Source organism: Corvus cornix, chromosome 2 (assembly GCF_000738735.6).
Source record: "Corvus cornix cornix isolate S_Up_H32 chromosome 2, ASM73873v5, whole genome shotgun sequence".
NCBI lineage: Eukaryota > Metazoa > Chordata > Aves > Passeriformes > Corvidae > Corvus > Corvus cornix.
The window spans coordinates 100,452,101-100,473,304 of NC_046333.1; the positions used below are offsets into that span (position 1 = coordinate 100,452,101).

The 21,204-nt window shown below is 39.6% G+C and overlaps 1 protein-coding gene across 1 annotated transcript in view; it reads right to left on the reverse strand.

The window, feature by feature from the left end:
• LOC104687262 (centrosomal protein of 192 kDa) overlaps positions 1 to 21,204 on the reverse strand; it is a 70,948-nt gene that overhangs the window by 41,206 nt on the left and 8,538 nt on the right. The window contains exons 9-23 of the mRNA XM_039569562.1: positions 19,086 to 19,269; positions 15,369 to 15,592; positions 14,763 to 14,996; positions 13,846 to 13,968; positions 12,166 to 12,320; positions 10,651 to 10,697; positions 9,163 to 9,295; positions 7,926 to 8,080; positions 6,661 to 6,801; positions 6,069 to 6,405; positions 5,554 to 5,694; positions 2,693 to 2,757; positions 2,420 to 2,611; positions 759 to 882; positions 500 to 630 (exon numbers count right to left, since the gene is read on the reverse strand). Of these exons, the coding sequence (XP_039425496.1) occupies positions 500 to 630; positions 759 to 882; positions 2,420 to 2,611; positions 2,693 to 2,757; positions 5,554 to 5,694; positions 6,069 to 6,405; positions 6,661 to 6,801; positions 7,926 to 8,080; positions 9,163 to 9,295; positions 10,651 to 10,697; positions 12,166 to 12,320; positions 13,846 to 13,968; positions 14,763 to 14,996; positions 15,369 to 15,592; positions 19,086 to 19,269 (2,386 nt within the window). The remainder of the gene's footprint in view (positions 1 to 499; positions 631 to 758; positions 883 to 2,419; positions 2,612 to 2,692; positions 2,758 to 5,553; positions 5,695 to 6,068; positions 6,406 to 6,660; positions 6,802 to 7,925; positions 8,081 to 9,162; positions 9,296 to 10,650; positions 10,698 to 12,165; positions 12,321 to 13,845; positions 13,969 to 14,762; positions 14,997 to 15,368; positions 15,593 to 19,085; positions 19,270 to 21,204) is intronic.

The window sequence follows — 21,204 nt, forward strand, 5'->3', positions numbered from 1 at the left end:
CACTCAGGCAAAGAAGGTAGATATCTAGGACTACCAAATTGAAAAGACACCTTTTCTCAGACTTGCACCATGTTCATATTCCTAAATTCTATCAACTAAAAGATTTTATTCCCATGCTAAAGATAAGCTGTTTCATTAAAACAATAGAAGGGGAAGACACAATTGGAATTTAGAAACTTGATCATGGAACATCAACAGACTACAAGTCTCTGAAAAACTATGGGCTGACAGACTGAGCAATTCCAAAAGTGAAGTTAGAAGAAAAAGGAAAATGAGATAGTGATAGTAACATCTGACTTACTACAGCACCATGCCATTCTAATGAAACTATACTAAGAAACAGGGGCATCTACTAGGATTCAAATGATCAATATAAAAAGCAGTGAGCTGATACGAACATCCAAATTTAGCTGTATTCAAAGAAACAATAATTATTGGAGTAATTCTAATTTTGTTTCAGTTCATAGTTGCACCATAAAGAAAAACACAAGAGAAATACCTTTGCTTTACTTTTGGTAGCAGCTTCTGTATTAATGTTTTCATGTATTCCAGCAGTAGTATCCACCCTATGCCCTGAATCTTCAGAGCTGGTAAAATTTGCATGTTCTTTTGTTTGTGCTTCTAAGTCATCTAAGAAAAAAGCAAACAAACAAACATGGAATTTATTTACAGTAAGGAAATTGTCTAAAAACCTGCATTCTTGGGATACACATGCTCCCTTAATGCCCCATAGAAAAAAAAAGCTGTTCCATAACTACCTGAAAACACCTCAGACAACTGTGAAATCTCTTGGCCGATGTCACCTCCTGATGAATCAGACTGCCTTAGCAAAGCAACAGGCTGCCTTTTCTTCGGGGATGTAATATAGTAACCAAAAGATGGCTATAAAAAAATCCCAGAATACAGCATGAGTAAATTTAATAATTAACAAATAGGTTCAATGGGCTTGCAAAGCAGTTTTGGCCCACAGTGCCTGCTCAGTATATCTCTCACACCACTGAGATGTGCCTCCTAGCATTGCAAATGCCTAATCTAAATACATACACTACATTTCCCAAACATACATAAAAGAAACTAGCAACTGGCATGGCTGAACCCCAGCTAGTGACTAAGCACCATGCAGCTGTTTGCTCACTCCCCACCTCCTCCCAACAGAAAGAATTGGAAAGAACAGGTAAACCTTGTAGGTTGAGATAAGAACAGTTTAATAATTGACACAAGATATAAATGATAATACTGGTAATGAAAAGGAAGGAGAGGGGAATAACACACAAGAGAAACAACTGGTTCACAATACAATTGCTCCCTGCCCCCAGACCAATACCCAGTCTGTCCCTGAACAGTGATCCATGGCTGTCAGCCAACTCCCCCCAGTTCATAGACTGAGCAGGATGTTCTATGATACAGAATACCCCTTTGGTCAGTTTGGGTCAGCTGTCCTGGCCATGCGCCCTCCCAGCTTCTTGTGCACCTGCTTCACTGGCAGAGCATGAGACTCTCAAAAGTCCTTGATTTAGAGTAAGTACTACTTAGCAACAACCAAAACATCAGTGTGTTATCAACATTATTCTCATACTAAATCCAAAACACAGCACTGTACCAACTGCTACAAAGAAAACTATCTCTATCCCAACTGAAACCAGGACACGATTTACTTTACCAGTTACTCAAAATAAAGAAATAAAGTACATATGCTCACATCATCTCTGCCTGGAGGCATGGTCTGCCACTTGGAATGCTCTTGTCTTTAACATTCCTAGGCCTTGGAATGCTTAGGACAGAACATGCCAACTCTAACAATTCCTCATGACACACATGAATTACACAAGCATGTGTGACTTCTTCTTCCAATTGTATACACTTCCCCACCTTTTTTTTTGTCTGAAACACAGATGAGATCCTGTCTACTGACAGCAGATGAGAGAAGCACCAGGTATCCAACAGATGCAAGAAGTATACAGATGTTGGTAAGTCAGAATCTAGACGATTACATTTTTACTAAAGTTGGGCATTGCCCAGATAGCACATCAACTCTCAACAATCATTCAGAGATGCCCTCACTGTTCAAATATCCCTGTATGAGCAGCATTTCACTCAACTATGTGGATAATTTGCTGGGACCTCCAACAAGCCTCCTGTATATGATGTACTTTTCTCCCTCTAATCCTACACATAATTAGTTCCTGACCAAAAGGTGAAGATCAACACTCATCAGTAACACCAGCCAGCACTTCACATCAGAAATTCCAGCGGGAAACCAGTCAACAGACGACTGTCACAGACAGAGAGAATTTCCTTCCAAAATCAACTTAGATAATTAGATCTGAAACAGAGCTGGTTACAAAATAACAAAACTAGTGCTACTTGTTGCTTATCTTGCCTTTTCCTTGTGTTTCAATATTAACATTTAGATACATACCCGCTTCACATCACTGCCTCCACCAAGACAACCAAGAGCTTCAGATCTCTGACCGAAGAACTCCCCCAAAGACAAACGTAAATAGCTGGCATCTTTATGAAGATCAGATGTTCTCGGCAGAAAGCAGCTATTAGCAGATTTCCATGAAATATTTGCTAATTCAGATGCATTTGGACTGCCTACCTTTCCTGCCTGCAAACAAAGAGATTTCAGAAGTTGCAACTTGTAAATTAATTAGAAAACTATTCTGTTTGCATTGAGATCATTAGTTACCTGCACAAGCCTGTGTGCTTTCTCAAATTCTTCCTGGTCTTGTGCAATCATAGCTGCTGCTTCAGCTTAAAACCAAAGAGAACATTTATTAAAATAAGGCATAAGTTACTAAGTACTGTCATTACTATTTGTCATCATTAAACTCAATTTGATGGAAAGTTATTGCACATATAATTCTAGACCTGAGACAGTCTGGGACACACTAGGAATTATTCAATCCCATTTTGGTGAGAAAAGTTATATGAAATTAGTTTTAAAGGAGTGTTTGTGGGTTCTTTAGAAGCCAAAGTAAAATCAGCATTTAGCTAACTAACTTAGTGGCAAATAAAGAAAGTTTCTAACAGCCTTAGCCCCAAGCTAAACTACAACTTTTTATAGGTTATGATACCCATACCAGCTAGAACCAAGCACAATATGGCTAACTCTGATCAAACCTTTACTACATTTGGGGCTGAAAATTTTTTACATTAAGGTGGTACTTTGGAATTGCAGCAAAAGAAAGATACTGGCTTGTACCAGTTCATGAAAAACCCATGCAAATTAACAGCCCAAATAACTCAATCTTACTTTTGAATTCAAATGCCTGTATTATTTTCACAGTTACCATCTACAGAACAACTAACTCTTAGAAGTCTCTTCACCAAAACGATGTGAAAAACTGATCAAGAAGTACTGCTCTACCACCTGATTACAATGTAAATGTATCATTAAACTCATCAAAACTTCAAAAATACATGGCCTTGTACACAGAGGCATAGAGGCACAGGGCAAAAGCCGAGAATGGATGCAAACTTGTAAGGTGAATACAGCTGTTGTCCATAAAATTACTCATGGGAAGTCACAATACATACTCTGAGGAAAGAATTGAACAATCCAACTTCATCTCCTAAAGGCAATCTGGCACTATCAATGACACATTGTTCTATCCAGTTGAATTCTCAGGCAGTAGCAGTTCTTTATCTCTTCTATATGAGCCCTACAGCCTCCACAGACTTTCTGAAGCACCCAACACTGTCAGTTGAGCACTCCTGCACTATTCCATACAAGAACACAGTGTGAGCACAGTTTGCTGACAGAGAGACATGTCATAAATGAAACTCCAAAGAATCAGATGTAACATTTCCTTTCTGTCCTTACAAATGCAATTTCTTCAGCTGTCAAACACCACTGCAGACAGACAAGCAGACTAGCAGCCAGAAAAATGCCAACCACATGGAACCTGTCAGTGTGTTATCATCTACCATGAAAAGAGGTAAGTAAGCCCATTGACTTGAAAGCGGAAGTGTTTAAAAACACATCAGGTGGGAAAAACCTAAGTAGCCTTGGAAAAATTTCCAACAGTCAAATATTCTAATCACTCAACAACTCAAGTCTGAGATTCAGGAAGGTGTCTGAAATATAATGGCATTTGAAAAATAATGGAAGAGTTCTACATTACTGACATAGTAGATGGGGAAGTGTCTCCCAAATGGGATGATATTTACTTGGACCATCAGAAAACTACTACAGTGTTGACCAACATTATTTCAACCAGTCAACCCTGTCTGGTCATTCATTCAAAATGAACAGTGTTACACAACATTCTCTTTGAAAGAAAGAAGAACCTTGAGTGGACCATGGACATTTTGAGAATACATTAGCCCATCCACATGGCAGCTTTGAAAACTAGAATAGACTAGGAGAAATGCTGTTGCACACATTGCTTGAATCTGTTATAAAACAGATGAGCAGACGACATTTTGGTGCTAAGGAATCAACTTGTCTATGGGACTACACGTGTATTATCCAAGCCTGTATGACAAATATACAGGCTCTCATGAAGATCAGTCTGACATATCTTAAGGATAAAAACCAACTTTTTACGTAAACAGAGGTTCAAAAAGCCTGGAATTCAAGGGAAGATGAGAGTCCCATAAATGTCGCTGTTGCCCCCAGGGACGGCAAGAATCACAACACGGAATTTCAGGATAAATGGCATTATTTAATTAACTACCACCTCGTTTATATAACTTGATTCACAGTAGAGAAATGACATTATTGGGTGCTTGACCATACACCTCCCAGAATGACTGGCTGAATGCTACGATGCCTATTTCAAAGTATTTTCTTCAGTGAACCAAAACAATACCCACTGCACTCTCACAACACCCTGCACCTGCAAATAGTTTACAAAAGAGCAAACCGTCTCTGAGCTTAGTTTGCGTGAGAACAGAGACTTTCACAGAAGACTGTAAAAGGTGGAAAATTTCTCTGCTAACTTTTTTAGCATCCATAAAGTCCCTCAATAAGCTCCAACATTTTTCAGTACCAGTACCATTTTTCAGCATCAAGACATTCCTAAGGGACTTCACAAAAAAACCAGCAGCTAGCCAATTCAACACTTTCAAGTCTCTGAAATTTTGACACTGTATTCACATTCTAGTTGATTTTGTAGTAATTCCTCATTTATAATTATTTCCTGTCTTATAAGCATTATGCCATACAAAACTACTCCTCTTCTTTTCTTGCAAGAAAGGATAACAATAATTTAAGTCCAAAGGAAAAACTGTGGAAGTGAGAGGAGTTGCTTTAGCTCATACAATAGGTACCAATGGCAAACGTTAGAATGCTTTTTCTTTTGTTTTAAAGCATGCTTCATGGGAAGAGCAGGAAACACAGAAAGAAGCTATGAACTACAAATAATGGTATCACTACAGACCACTATCAACATCAGCTTTCAAATAATTTGCAGTATCTAAAACCTAGAGGCTTTGCCACACCAAATACTGCTTTGTTGAAGTGAAACAAAAAAAAAGGAAGAAAGTTTACTTAACATTATTACAGACAACAAGAGTTAACTAAAAAAGAAGAAAATTACATACAGCCAGTAATGAACTCCTCATTTAGTTTATCATATTCAGACATATTTAAATCTTGTTCTTCATCAAATGCAGTATAATATGCAAGATCAGTCACCCATTTGCCCTCCTCATTTTGATAGACAATGCTGTGTGGTAAATCACCTGAAAGATACAGCAAATGCTACATTATGGATTAAAATAAAAAGGAACATGGCAAAATGTCTTAATTTTGGATTAAGTTCCCTTGCCAGAAGTCTGCAACAAGTTCAAAAAACAGAGCTCAAGTTGCTGCAACTGCAAGCTTAAATTCATTTCATCAGCAAGTAAGTAACAGTTAAGCGCAACATACAACAATCACTGTTTCTTAAAACAAAAGCAAGTCAGAATTAATTCATGCTACATTGGTTTTTATTACCAAATCCTACAACTAAGTAAAAATGCCTAGCTTACAATTTTATTTCTTTTTCCATGCAATAGAATACAGTCACAAATGCATAGGTTTAATGTAAAGACAGCTTGTATGTAAAACATCCTACCTTTGTCCGTGGTAGCTAAACTTAAGTTCTCACAGCTATCCCCAGCTGGAGACAGGTAAGTATCAGGAAGACCAACTTTACATTCAGTTGCATCTGTCTGAGGTACATTTGCACTAAGAACTTCAGGAGTGGTGTCACGTCTCAAAAATCCTCTTGCTGTGGGTAGCTCTTCTGCATTAGAAGAAGCAGCCTGACAGACTGAGGACTCTACTTCTTGCTTTGGAAGGACTTCTGAGACATCAGCTTTACAGCTGTCTATGAACTGGAGATACAGGGAATCTAATCGCAACTCAGCAGCTGCACAGGAATCCACCACATCCCCAGCAGTCATGGAATTCTTCGAAAACAACAATCATTTGAAAAGTGTCAGAAGCACAGTTATTAACTGCATGTACTAAAAGTTCTAGATACAAAACAGTCCGAGTCCACTATGTTTGAAAAACATGCCTAAAATCAAAGTGGTATTATTAATTTTTTGTAAAGAAAGGTTGGGTGGTTAGCTGAAGATCTAACAAGTTTTCAAACACACTGCCATCTTCTACTACAGTCTTACTCTACATGATTAATAGGAATTTAAATGGCAATTTCATACCATTTGCTGTACTGCTCTGGGCAGCATTTCTCTTTTCACAGGATATCCAGTTATCCCTTCATTTTGTGAATCTTCATCACTAGCATTTCCAGAGTCTATTCCAGCCACAGCCCTGTAACTGGCAGAATCCTGAAAGTTCTCCTTTAAACAAAAAATATAAAATATTTAGGTTCCACTAGAATATGCATACAAAAGGAAAAAAGAAGTAACACTACAGGGTGTTTTAGTTAAAAAATTCTCTAGTAGAGAAGAGACTAACAATACTTTGTTCACTCGTACAACACTGCCATAGCCAGCACCTCTAGTTTGCCTCTACCACCAAGGACAGTAGTTCCTGGCTATGCCAATCCATGCATGTGCCTACAAGAGCATACACAGCAAGAAGATGGGAGGATCTTTTCTTATTCCTACTACATCCTCTCATTCCCTTTAACATGGGTACTGTGTCATTCCTCTTTCCCTTCTGGCTGACCCATTGTTGGATGAGAGCTCCAAATCAGACTCAGAGCCATTTGTATCTACCCTACTGTATATCTACAAGGCAGTGAAGCAGGGACTTCTTTCACAAATAGAGAAGACCTGAGATCAGAGAGCAGAGCTCTGTTATTCTCACTCCTAAAACCACTTATCCCTTCCTTCATGTACTGTAGCCTATCCAGACTGTACTGTACTTGTACAGGGTTAACATCACTTCCCACACAGCTTGGAAACTCTGATGTCAGTTGGGAAATTTCTGAAATTTCAGAAGCTGTGGTTTAACCGTTTAAATCAATCACACTTTTCCACTCTGGTCAAGCATGAGACTGCTAGGATCACATCCATTGTTGCAAAGCCAAGAAAATGGAAAGGCATTTAGTCCCTGGCAACCTGTTTGGAATGGAGCTAACTGTTGCTGAAAGGCAAACCACAAGCCAGCCTGTTGCTGCCCTACATTTAACTTCCACACACTTACCAGTTACTTAAGAGAATGATTAACTCTCCTTGAAACAAAAGTCTCTGTGTTGCTATACCCTTAATAATGCCTTGGACATTGCTATCCAAGATAGAAAAAAAAAAGTGATCAAAAAGATTATTTATAAACTTGTTGTATGATAAAAGAGAAGTGCCAGCATGTTGCCTTAATAGCTATAGAAACAAAAAAATAAAACAAAAAAAACCCAGTTAAAACTAATTCTGTTTAAGAACCTAATTAATATAACCACTGAAACTTCATTTAATGTGTTTAAAAGCCATTGGGCATGCTGAGCTTTGAACTTTAAACCTACTTGCAGTAAGCCATCTTCAGAAAGCTTCAGTGCTGCAGAGCATTCTGAGAGTTTCTGCAAGTTGGTGTCTCCTCTTATAATTTCTGGTTGTATCAGCTGCTCAAAATACGCTTCTAGTTGGTTATCCAAGAATTCTTCATCATCAATATCATCATCTACGGAAAGAGAAGAAAACCTCCTTTTCACTTTTAACTGACATTTTATATCACCTGACATACTATCAAAACAACTCCATAATTTACACTAAATACTAAATTGCATGATAAAAATAAAAAGACCAGTTAGCTTTACCAGTACTGGAACCCTCAGTAGGCAAGTATTTCCAGCTAACAGCTACCAACTCCTCAGGAGGGCAATTAAAAGTAACTTCATCCTCTTGAGTGAAAAAAGAAACAATAGTAATTTTACTCAGCAAACTATTAACATAATTCTTATATGCTTAACACTCAAGTGAAGTTATGCAACAAGAAAGAACAAAACTTCAAAAGACAGTCATGACATTAAGTAGATGCCATGGGAGAAATGCACAGTTCTACTTGACTGCAAGGCTACTTGATCTCACAACAGTAAACCTATTGATCACTCTGCCTTCCTCATAGACACATCTAACATGCCCTGTCATCCTTCATGTCATGGGCAAAGTCAGCTGCATTAATGAAGAAGAGCATGTTTGCCCTTCTGCAGCAGCCACTGGAAGGGCACAAAAAGTTCAAAACTCTTGCTTAGTGATACAGAACTCAAGCTCTCACTTTTATGCCTGCAGGTAAACTAGACTTCCAACTTGGATGTCACCCCACACATGCAGTACCTAACGAGAGCTGAACTCAAAACTCAAGCAAAAGTCCTTTTTAACTGCATGTGGTGTGCTCTTCACCACAGAATTTTATCTCTACTAATCTGAACTGAAAATGTAGCTGGAGTTACCACTTCATTAAATCAATGCCCACGCTGCCACCTGTATCTTTGATTCACAGTAACTGAGGACTGCTGTTTAATTTTTTAGATTAAAATTCCAAATGTGACCTTCTCTGACAAATTCAATAGCTGCCTACTCCTGTTACTATTTAAAAAGTCGGTTTTCCAAAGAACAGCTTTCTTTAATATTGTTATACTACTTTTTTTATCAAGCACAGTCCAATATGAAATACTTCAGTAAAACAGAATCTTTCTTCTCAAGTATGCAATAACATTGAGTCAGAATTACAGACTCAGACTCAAGAGTTATAAACACACCTACCAGTGGAATCTTCATCTGAGCTTAGAAGAGATGAGAGTTTCTCATTCTCCAAAAAACTTGAAAGACTATTGCTAAGATGAACACTTGAGATAGCACCTTCTATCAGCTTTTCGGAGGGTTCAGATGGACCAACCTGCAAAAAGCACCCATAAAGAAATGTTTCTAGAAATTACAAAAGTGTCAAAAGTGTCAAAAGACACTTCATGAATTCAGTTAATAATAAGCAATCAATGAGGTTAATAATATTGCAAAACTCCGCACACACTTTTTTTACTTATCCCAGGAGACACTCTAATTCCCATGGACTTTGCCTGCTAGCTCCCAGAATGGATGCACGCAAGAAACACGGGGATCATTAAAGGGGATGAGCAAAAAAGCATCTGAAGGACACCAAAGTCAAGAGACTTCAAAATAAAGAACTGAAACGTTGCGTTAAAGAGTTTACACTTGAAAAAACTGCCTTCCATCATTCATTGAGCTGCAATCCCAACTTAAATGTACAAAGACATCTCTCAATTGTTTCCTATGCTGTTAAAACAGTGCTTCTTCAGAAATTGTATACACAGATCCAACCTTTGCTGGAAATTTCTCTAAATGAGCACACTGAATTACTCAAAAAGTAGTATTTCAGCTGAATCTAGCTAACAGCAAATATTCTATCTTTTCTATAGCTGACTGATTTTTAAAAACAGCATGATGTAATGTCTGGTACAGATTTAGTCTCACATTCTTTGTGATGAACAGATAATGTTTGACACAAAGCAAAAAAAGTCAAAGTTCAGAAAGTAAAGAATTTGAAAGGAAAATTAATTATGGTTTTCGGAAGGCATTCTGCAAGCATTCAACTGCAACTCACTGAGCACTGTGGCCCCTACAAAAATCAAATGACAGAAAACTAAATCAAAATACTAGTTGACACATTAAGGAATATGTATTGGACAGCATTTGGCTGCAACCTGATACATGTTTTCCACAAGGAACAGGAGATCTCCCATTCCTGTCTGTATTGTATCTCTGCGCCCAAAACTGTCAGCATCTCTAACACATCTCTAACATCTCTAAAAACAGGTGAAGCACAACCCCACCTGTCAATACCTGCAGCTATTTGCTAGCTCTGGTGTTGTCTACTTCAATTTCCAAAAGCACTACAAAAAATTTCTCAAAAGACACTTCATTAAGGTAGACTACAACTGGGATAAAATGCGAAGTCCTTACACTGACATAGAACTACAAGACATTAGAGGCTAGGAGCAAACAACAATTTTCACAACTGAGAAAGATTAGACGGAGTCATGCTCCCATGGTACTAATTAAGTGATCTGCAAAATGGAGGCAAAGCGAGGCATGCCAGTACCTTTACAAACTTAAGGTATACATAAGACAATAAACATAGTTCAACTCCCTCCCTCCTCCTCTCACAGAATTAAGTCTATTAAAATATTAGTATTAGAAAACACTTAATTTCACTGTATTTGGAAAAGCTTTTACCTTGCTCTCCTTAATGTCTGGAAGAAAACATATTCCAGCTGGCAAATCTGAAACATAAGAAAGTGGCGTAAGCAGTATTTTAGTAGTAAAACATGAGAACATAGTAAGTGCTACCTGTTCTCTAAGGCAGTAAACAGAGCCTCTGGAAGGTCTTGGTGTACTCCATAGAAAGAACCCAAACATACACATTACCACAGCACCAAACCTTGTATGTTCTTATGACAACGATCTAAAGGATCTTGTTAAAATGGCAGGGCTTCATCAGGGCTAGAACTCTAAAAATGATGAAAGATATTTACTGCCTTAAGGATTTCCACAGGCAGTGCAAGAAAGTAAGGAGCCACAGTTTGTACTAGCAGAAGGAGGGATAAGTGTTCTGTTCCACTGTTGCATTTCACCTACTGGACCAATTCTTTTTATGGATCATTCTAAGCAGCTTCCACTTGTCCATGTGTTGTATCCACATACAATTCAGTTGCAAGTCCCACAAGACAGAGAACACTTTAGACTTGCACATAGAGATTTTAGCAAAAAAGCTTCGTAATTCTTAAGTAATAGATGAGAATAAAAGAAAATTTCCAAACAACAAGTTAAAAATCAAGCAACTAAATCTGATTGGGCATTATCAAGTCCAAACACCGGGCAGTCTCAGCTTTCCAAAGCATCATCATTTTGTTGCCAGTTACTGCCACTTCCTCAAGACTACCATAACAAATGACTGAAGTCAACACTTCCCTGTTAGAACTTGTTTTTTAATAAGGGTCTATTTATATTACAGGCCACAGTACTTTTTAATTGAACATGTTATCTGTCAAAATTATTAATACTTCACAAAAACCTATACAAATACTTAAAGCTTGGAAAAGGATAATGTCTAAAAGTATATATTTACTAACTATATTTATTGAATTTTAAGGGACAAGTAGAATTTGATCACAGAACTGGCATTAGCAAAAACCTCAGGCAAGCTTCGTATCAGTCACCATGCTTTCAAAATAAGTTTGGGAATATTATTTTGCTTCCACTGCTCTATCCATACTTCAAAAAAAGCATAGTTTTCACAGCAAGTATTCAAAACTATTTTTTCATCTACAACCTCCTACAAAGACAATGAAAGACATCTACTACAAGTTGGAATAGGGCAAGAGAAGAGATGCTTGCAGCCTTACACCTACTGAAACAGAAAGGGTAGAGAACAAGTTACATACACTTCTTCCACAAAGTTCCTGGAACTAAGACAGATTACTACTGGCATTCTAATTATGGTACTATGTAACAAACATTATTTTCACGAACTTCCTGTATAGCTTTGTACTTTGAGGAGAAGTCCAAGAACATGTCAACCACTCAACAACAGCTTTCTCTGTTTTCAGTTCGCTCAAATCCAAGAGATTACTTTTCAAAACTCATTTATGATCCACCATAAAACAGTGAAAGGGTCAAAAGAAGACTTCTGTAGCATAAAAAGCTCATTACACTGAAAATAAGTACACCATTTTTCTCAAAATTTAATACCTTCCAAGCGCTCAATTGGAAAAACGTCACGTAAGGTACCTTGACTGCAATTTGAATGCTCAATGATATTCTGAGCTTGCTCTCCATATATTGAGTGGGTCTCTTTCAAACTAACACAAGCTGTCTGAGGCTCTTCAATTTGTGTAGCCATTTCCCTAGAAAGAGAATTATTTCAATAAAAAAATCAGTGAGGTACACAGACCATCATCTCTCAAGATAAAGATTTGAAAAAGTCTCCAACTGCTTTGTCTCAGTCAGTTGTTTTCAGTATAGGATAGACTCCAGAGACCTGTCATTTTACAATAAAAGAATACATATCAAAATTACAAGGACTTCAGTTTCACAATCTAAACTGTGAAACAAATAGTGAAATTTCATGCAACATATGCCTCTCTACCTATTTGCTCCTCTTTCATTTCCGTAAAAAGAGAGACAAGTATAAGGACAAAAGGATCTACTCTGGCCGAGTTCCATGATCCACTTGAGACCAAATCAAACACTTGACAAGATTTCACCAAACCTTTTGTTACACTAGATAAGGGACCAAATGATAAAGAACATGAGTTGCGGAAATTGCACATAGTTAAGTAACAGCTTTTGTAATTATGCAGGAAAGTTATCCTTCACTTCTGGTTTTACAGAACTTTCACACAGGCTGATCAGCTAATCACGCCAGATATTAAAATTTCCATACTTTTGCTTCGATATTTTAGATAAATAAATGAAACTTACATTTGAAAATCTAAAACACAACTATTCCATGTTCTGTATTTTCTTTTCTTAAGTACTGGAGTACAATCAAGACACTGACTTCCTCTCAAATCTTATATTCTTTGTTTTGATAGGGACATACTGCCTAGAGTATGTCCAATAAAGTGAGAAAGACACACATTGCAGTTTCTCTCACAACAGGAACAAATTTGACCTTGGTTAGAATAACCTATGCAACAGCTTCCAACACTTCCACCACTCAGCAATGCTTTCTCAAGTGTATCACTAACACTAACTATTTCCTAAGAAACACCAATCACTGATGCTACAAGGAAGGCAAATTTAATAGAAATTGTTGCTCCTTTCTGTACACAAACTGCTTGATACTTACCCAAAACATATTTAAATCAGTGCAAAATGCTATTCACACACATGACATGAACCAGAAACATCAGCTTAATTCTAGATTATGTGAACTAGGTAAATACAGGCCACATTCAGATAAGTCAATGAAATAATCATGCTGAGGACATTTTTAATTTGTGTGACTACAACACAAAACCTCACAGTCTAGAAAACATTACTTCTGAAGATTCATTCCTGTCATGTACATGAAGTCCAATTAGTCAATCAAAGAGCAGAATGCTGCCCATGTAGGGCTGCACAGGCTAAGTGGCACCACTGCAGAGGGTGCTTCCACAAGGCCTGGCACTACCCCTCTTCAGAAACCATGGAGGAGCTGTTTTAGTAGGAAAAGCTGCCAGGCTGCCAAATACTGTAAGCTAACAGGCTAAAGCACAGCTGAGCTCTCCAGTTACTGCAGGCCAGTAGGTTTTACCTGCTGTTTTCAACTCCGCAATTCAGTTCTGAAGTAGCCCGTAATTAGCCATACAGTACATATAAATCTACATACTAACTTACTGGTATTTGCATTTTAGGACAGAATTAGATTTTAACTACCTCACTTACATGTCACCACGAAAGGAGAGGGCAAATCTTTCCACTGGCTCAGGATCTGACTGACTGCTGTGAGGAGATCCTGATAGAGGTGAATGTTTCCCTTCTAAATAGGATGCACAGTCATCAGAAAGCCTGTAAATGTGGAAAGGAAAAACACACATCAGAGTCATTCTAATGCACTGTTCCTGTTTTCCAAACAGTTGGGGGGAAAAAAAAACATATTAATGACCACTTGTTTCCTGAAAGTTATTTCAATATTTTAGCAGTTTTTAGCTAATCTGTATTTACAGATACACATGTGTATCCTGAATGATCCTCTCCAGTCTTCTGTAGCTCCTTAGAGAAATACCACGTTATAGTTTTTAGTGGCTAGTGGTGTCCTTCTGGAGCACACACTTCTGGAAAGACAGGGTATTAAAGTCTCACCTTACTTGTTGTTAAGTAACAGGACAGCAGTTAAGTGCAAAGGCTTGTTACTCTTCGCTCTATTTCTTGCTGAGCAAGTTTTAATTCTTATACATAACACTAGTTCTTACACATTCTAAAAAGAGGCAGATTCACGTAAATTCAGTGAGCAGTTAAGAGAACACACGCGTAAAAAACATATTTTCCTCTACTAACTTTAAACTTGAGTATACTAAGCTGAAGAGCTGAGTTAAAAGAAACTTGACTGTTACCAGTCTAAAAATTAAATTACTCTTAAAGGGCAATTTTTGTAAATGTTAAGTATTTTACTTGTTACAAATTAAATGCAGATTTTTCACTGGTAATACAAACAAACCTGTGGTTGCTGATTACTGACATACTGATTGGTAAATAGTTTTATCACCGACCAAGAAATCTGTGAAATTAATTTTTACTCTCCAGAGTTAAATGCTTCAACTGTTTTTTTTATATTACTGAGTGGCACTTACTGACACCCTCACCTGTTGTCACCGCCCGCTTGGCTCCTGGCAACAGTGGAGGCCGCCACAGGTAACCCCGGGTTGGACGAGACGGTGACATTCTCAAAGACGACACTCGCGCTGCTGTTGAAGGAATGGCCCAACAAGCTCGGGAACGTCTCGTCGGCAATATTCCTGAAGTCTTCCATCACCCTGCACACGCTGCCTGGAACAGCCCTCGGCCCGGCAACACTATCAGCCCCGGTCCGGCAGCATCTGCAAGCAGGATCCGAACAGTTTCACACTTACACAAGGCAACGCGCTTTACTCACACATCACTGCCAGTACTCGTGGGCAACCCCGCTTTATCCACGAACGTGCTTAAGAACTATTCCCAGTCCTCTGCCGCCAAGACTTTTGGGGGACACACTTTCACAGCTTTCCTGGACCGCCTAAAAAGAGCGGTGCTCCTGCGAGTCACAGAAGCGCCGCCGCGAGACGTGCCAGCCTATATTTAGCCTGCAAAGCCGCCCGGACCGAGGCAGTCCGAGCCTGCCTTCCTCCCTCCCCGGCCCCTCCAGGGAGCACCTGAGGCGATACCAACTCTGTGTGACCACGGGTCGCGGAGGGAAGGCTGCGGCTGCTCACCGGCCACGCTCCGCCGCGCAGGCCGGGGACGGGGAAGCGGCTGGAAGCCGACGACCCCCTTTTTGCCCAAACAGAGCGGGAGACGGGCTCTGCCCTTCCCGAGGGTCCCAGGAGGAGCGGGAGCGCTCACGGACAGACGGACGGACAGACCGCCAAAACTCGGGACCCGCCCCGCGCCGGCGCCGCAGCGCCCCCCAGCGGCCGGGCGGGCAAAGTTCCTTCTCCTGGCGCGCAACGGAAACGGCCGCGAGAGCGAGCCGCCCCCTCCGACGCGGCCGGGGGGCGCATGCGCGGCGGCGCCGCGCGCGCCTCCCACTTCCGCGGCCCCTCTCGCGCAGCCAATGGCGGAGCCGCACGGGGAGCCGGCGATGGGCCGGGCGCGGCCCGCGGCGGGCACCGAGGCAGCTCGGCGAGGGGCGGCGGGGGCGCTGATTGGGCGCGGCGCGCGCGGCGCCGCCCGGCCCCGCCCCCCGGCCGTGTCCCGGCGTCCGTTAGGCGGGAGCGGGGAGTGGGCGCGTCCCCGCGGAACGGGCACGCGGGGCCGCGCGCTAGCTCCGACCGGGGCGCCGTGGGGAAGGGGATGCTGTCATAGGTGTACTTGGTTTCAGGTATTTGCTTTCAGACCGGCCAGGTTTGGATCCCGGTACCAGTGAGTAGCTCGGCGTCTTCCGGGAAAAGGGCTGCTGAACATCCCGCCCGACCCTGCTGTCCCCGTCCTACCTAAAAATGAAAAAAAAAAGCTCTTCAGTCGGATTAACTCGTGTGACGTTGTTCATATTCCCGGCTTTGTTTTCTGTCCGGTTTTTGCCATCTGAATCAGTTAGATGAGGCTGAGCAACAGAATCGTTAGGGTTGGAAGGGACCTCTGGAGATCACCCAGTCCCAGCCCCCTGCCAAGGCAGGGTCTCCTAGAGCAGGTGACCCACTCCGGGTGGGTTTTGAATGTCTCCAGACAGGGAGACTCCACGACTTCCCTGGGCAGCCTGTTCCAGTGCTCTGCCACGCTCAGCGTAAAGAAGTTCTTCCTCATGTTGAGGTGGAATTCGTTGTGTTTTAGGTTATGTGCGGACCATGGAAAATTTCATTTCCGTGCTGAAGTGTACATGTCACTTTTTTTTTTTAAGTAGAGGATGAGATCTGATGCCTTCCAAACATACCTATGCGTGTGTGTGTGTGCACATGACAACTTCAACAGATCTACATCAAAATCAGTGCTGTGCAAGATGTTTTCAAAATGCACTTCTACAGTCGTATTCCTGGTACGGAGAGTACAAGAATCTACAAGAGTGAAAATCCACATTTATCATAATCAGAAATTCATATGGATTCAAATATGTTCAAAACAAAACCAAACAACAACAAAAGCAAAAGCACCACACACACACACACACAAAGGAAAACAAAGAAAACCACCAAAGCCATCTCATGGCTACAAGACCCAAAAACTTCTAATCCTGGAAGTTCAAGCTGAGATGTGCTCCAAGCACAGAAACAGTAGAAGGGCTATTGTGGGTATCCTTTCAGAAGAAAAGGGAGAGCAGCCTTACAAAGTGCTGGATAAATTTAAAATATTCCAAGTACCTGCTGTAATTATCCCTTTCAAAGCCTTTCTATAATCTTCCCTCCTAGAGTTCTGCTGCGTATGTTGAAGGGTCCAGATCCTGCACAGAAGCACAGTTCACAGGCTTGAGTCAAGGGAATAGAAGGAAGCATGAGTTTGAGGCAGTGGAGGTGGAAAGTCAAGGATACGGATTGAAGGGTCCTGGTCTGGAGAGAGGTCAATACAAAATAGCAGGCAGGGGGCAAGGCAGACATCAGCCACAAAACCAACCCGAGTTCATTTGCTGAGGTTAAACTTGGCCACTGTGTTCTAACATGACTTGTTTGTTTACACTGAAACTAACAGCACGTTTCCATTAGTAAGAAGTGTGACTGGAATTAGGGTATCTAATAATGTGTTCATCACAGAGGAAAATAATGTGACCATGCTGAATAAACAATGCAGTACTAGAAGCTGCAAAAAAATGTCATTACTGTAACTGGTTATTCTGTCACCTCTTCAAGGATTAAGACAGAAATTATTCAAGTGGCTTAACACTTCAAAAATATGTTCCGTTGCTTGCATACCCAGAAACAGTTTGTTCTGGTTTAGGAATGGATCCCAGTATCACAGTGTTGGTAATTTTTAATTATTCATTCTCCCTCAGAGGAATAGTTACTTTCTACCCCCATTGAAGCCTTATCGATTAATCATGTAACATTTCTGTTTACCATACAAAGTTGGGATGGTTTTGTGTTGACTTTTTCTGGTAAAAGGTGTATAACATTTTTTTTTCTTCCACACTTCCGTTCCTGCTGGCTGGAAAGTATCAGCAGTCACCCTCCACACATGTTCAGCAAGCACCCCCTAACACTGGTCTACCTCGTGGGTTTTTAAATTAAAACTCAGTTCCTCAGAGAGAAATAAAGAAACACATGCAGTGGATCTGAGCAAATGAAGTTTTCAGTAAAACTTCACAACTTGTCACTTTGGAAAAATGCAGGTTACCCTCTTCTTTACCTCATAGTAGTGGTCGAGTCTGGGAAATAGGATAAGTCCATTTTGAAGCACATTGAAATACACTATTACACTTTGGGTTTCTGTTGCACAGAGGTCTCCTCTTTCCTTCCTCCCCCCAGGGTATGCCCAACAAACTCAGCAGTCACATCCTGTGCAATAATGCTACTCCTGGGAATACCATGTATTCTTTATCCAGCATTATCTTCCTGCCTGTCTGGCACCAGTCTGAGTCAGTGCCAACACACTGATCCACAGCAGTGATGTTCCTGTGCTGACATCAGAAAAGACAATTGACATTTTTCAAGCCAGCACTCCTTCTTCAAAATGTCCTGATTTAATTCAGTCACTGGAAAAAAACTGAGAGAGAATGTGAAATCCAACAGCTCTAGCAGTCTCTGCAGACCTTCAGTACACCCATGGGAAAAGTCAGAGCACACCCTCTGGCACAGACCTGGAATATGCAGCTGCACATCCAGAATGGCACAAAAGCAGAGCTAGAAGAATGGACACCTGAATCAAAAAACCTCCTTCATCAGGAACCTATTAAAAAAGAAAAAAGCCTATAACAAGGAAAAGCATACAAATACAGACCTTTCAGAACAAATTTATTAGTCAACCACAATTATAAAATTTAAATATTTATACAGCAAGATGAAAAATTCTTAAGTAACCAAACACTTCGAATTATTTTGCTGCAGTATACACAGGAATGGTTTAGTTTCTTTAACAAGCTGATCCAATATCATTCTTCACTCACAAGTGTCTTGAAGGCATGTCTAATTTTGAGAATGTGTTTCACATGTAAATGCAGTACACAAAAAGAAAAAATTAAAGACCATACTAAACTGATTTCAAAAAGCAGGGGAAAAAAAAATAAAAGGGACAGGCACATTGAAGTCAGCTACTCCATAAAGAGCTCGTGGCTAATACTGTTTATAGGTGGTGCCATAGTTCAAAGGGTACAAATTAAAACGCTCCTTTGATACACAAATAGCATGTTCTAAATGATGTTTGTTTTGCAAAACATGCAAGAAGTTTCCACATTTTAAAAAAAGTCTTCAGTACCAGAGAAGGAATACGAAGGTAGCTGGAAATGGAAGCATTCACAAATACCAGAATCAGGCCCTTCAGAATTTATTTAAAGTAACACATTAAACCCCTTCATTCTCAGGTAAAAGATTAAGAGGCCGAGATACACATCGTCTGCGAGGGTGAGGATACTGGAGGTTGGCAGTGTCAGCATCACAAGACTGCTCTATCAGAGGAGGAGGAGGAAGGAGCTGGGCATGACTGGACCATCTCGATCCAGCCCGTGGGGAATCCAGAGGGGGAAAGAAATACCTGAAACAATTAAGAAAGGAACAAAACACCAAAACAAAAAATCAAACAAAACAAAAAACAAGAAAAGAAGAGAAAGGTAGTAAATACAAGGAGAACCAAAGGGGAGAAAAGACATGCTGGAAAAAAAAAAAAGGCTTTAGTATATCCATGCCAAAACCAATAGAACATAATAGCAGAAATCAAGGCTTGTAATTCAAAACAAGACAAATCCAGAAACTGTCCTTTAGAACAATATAATACAGTCTTTTCCACTGAAATTCATTGAAAATTATACCATAGTCACAGCATACATTTTTACAAAAGAATGGATTGCTTTGGAAATCAAAAGGATGTTGTAGTACAGCTATTAACAGGCTTTCATTCTCCCAGAATTTGTGTGGTTTGTTAACAGCTTTCAGTAATGCTTTCTTTATGACACAAAATATACATTAAATATTATCAAAGTACATTTTCTGTATATGAATCTAACTCAGATTAATTTCACAGCATTTCTAGAATAGACGTAAAAACATAATTGTTTTTACATTAATAATATACATTTACAGAGAAAAACTACTTTGAATGAAATACAGTATCTATTGTATCTATTTACACATTTCTGCAAAATCCTCAGTGTAAATTCAAGATTCCTGGTGAACGCAAGATTCAGAATTATGCCACTCCATGCCATTTTGCTGCTGTTTTTATTAGAACTTACCCGTAACACTTGTTCATTTTAGTGTAACTACATCATGTCTTGTTTACAATTCTGTGGATTTACATCAAGGAACAGCTATCACTTAATTAATGAAATTATGGGACAATTAACAACAAGCTGCATTTTGGTTTATATCTTTGTATGGCTAAAGTGTTTGCATTTTTTAAGGATACTATGTTTAGAGAATTTAAGTACTCCATGTAATTGTAATAACTACCCTAGGAATGTACAAATACATATCAGAAAAAGTACTTCTCTTAGGATGAAGAAAGTATGCCAGTACTTACAAAACATTTATTTGATGTCATACTAAAGAATATAAATGAAACAATACTGAACTACTAAAAGCCATCATCTGTACAATTGTCAAACAGTTTTCTTATTCCTTTAGAACTAACAGTTGAATATATTACAAAGCAGTTACAACCTTGTAATGTTTAGGAATCTTAATCAAATGCTGAACACTCTGAAATGCAAAACAAATTGGTTCTCAAAACAATTTTAATGAAAGTTATTGTAATGGTCATTTCCCTCCTCCCATCCCAATCAAGGACAAAAATTCTTGTTTTAAATCATGAACTATCTTTTAATTTGACAAGCTTTCAAAAATACGTTCTGATGGAAGTTTTGGGGGTTGGGTGGGTTGTTTATGGTTTTTTCCAAACAAGATGCCTCTCCAAATATTTTTCTATCAGGCATTCCATCAGTATCAAACTGTGCAGGCTAGTACAAAAAACGCACACAACATGTTTTAAAAAGGCTTTTTGAACAGCATTTAGTAGTTAGCAGGCTGCTGGTGTCTTGGGAGAGGTCAAACGGCGTTGGGGAAGGGAAAAAGGAGTTCGTTTTCCATTCCTGTGTGCATGCAACAAGCAGCAAAACACCAAAGTTACTCCAGTTAGCTTGGTATCAGCTCTGCTTTCTGTTAAAAAGGACATAATACAAATGGAGAATGGAAACTGTATCATAAATCTAGACATACAATTACATCAACATAATACAGCCCTACTGGTTTATTTCCTAACAATCTACATCACCTGTTCTGAAATTTATTCTGAGTACAAATCTACTTTGGTCATTGTGCTTTTACAATCTTTCTCAGATCTGCCTCTGCTATAGCTGTTCTAAGTGTTTAAATGTAGAGACATGAAATGGAGCATGTACAGTCAAAGTAAGTTATGTGTAGAATACCTGCTTAGTCAAATGTCAATGCATAAATCTTTATCATCATGTTAACA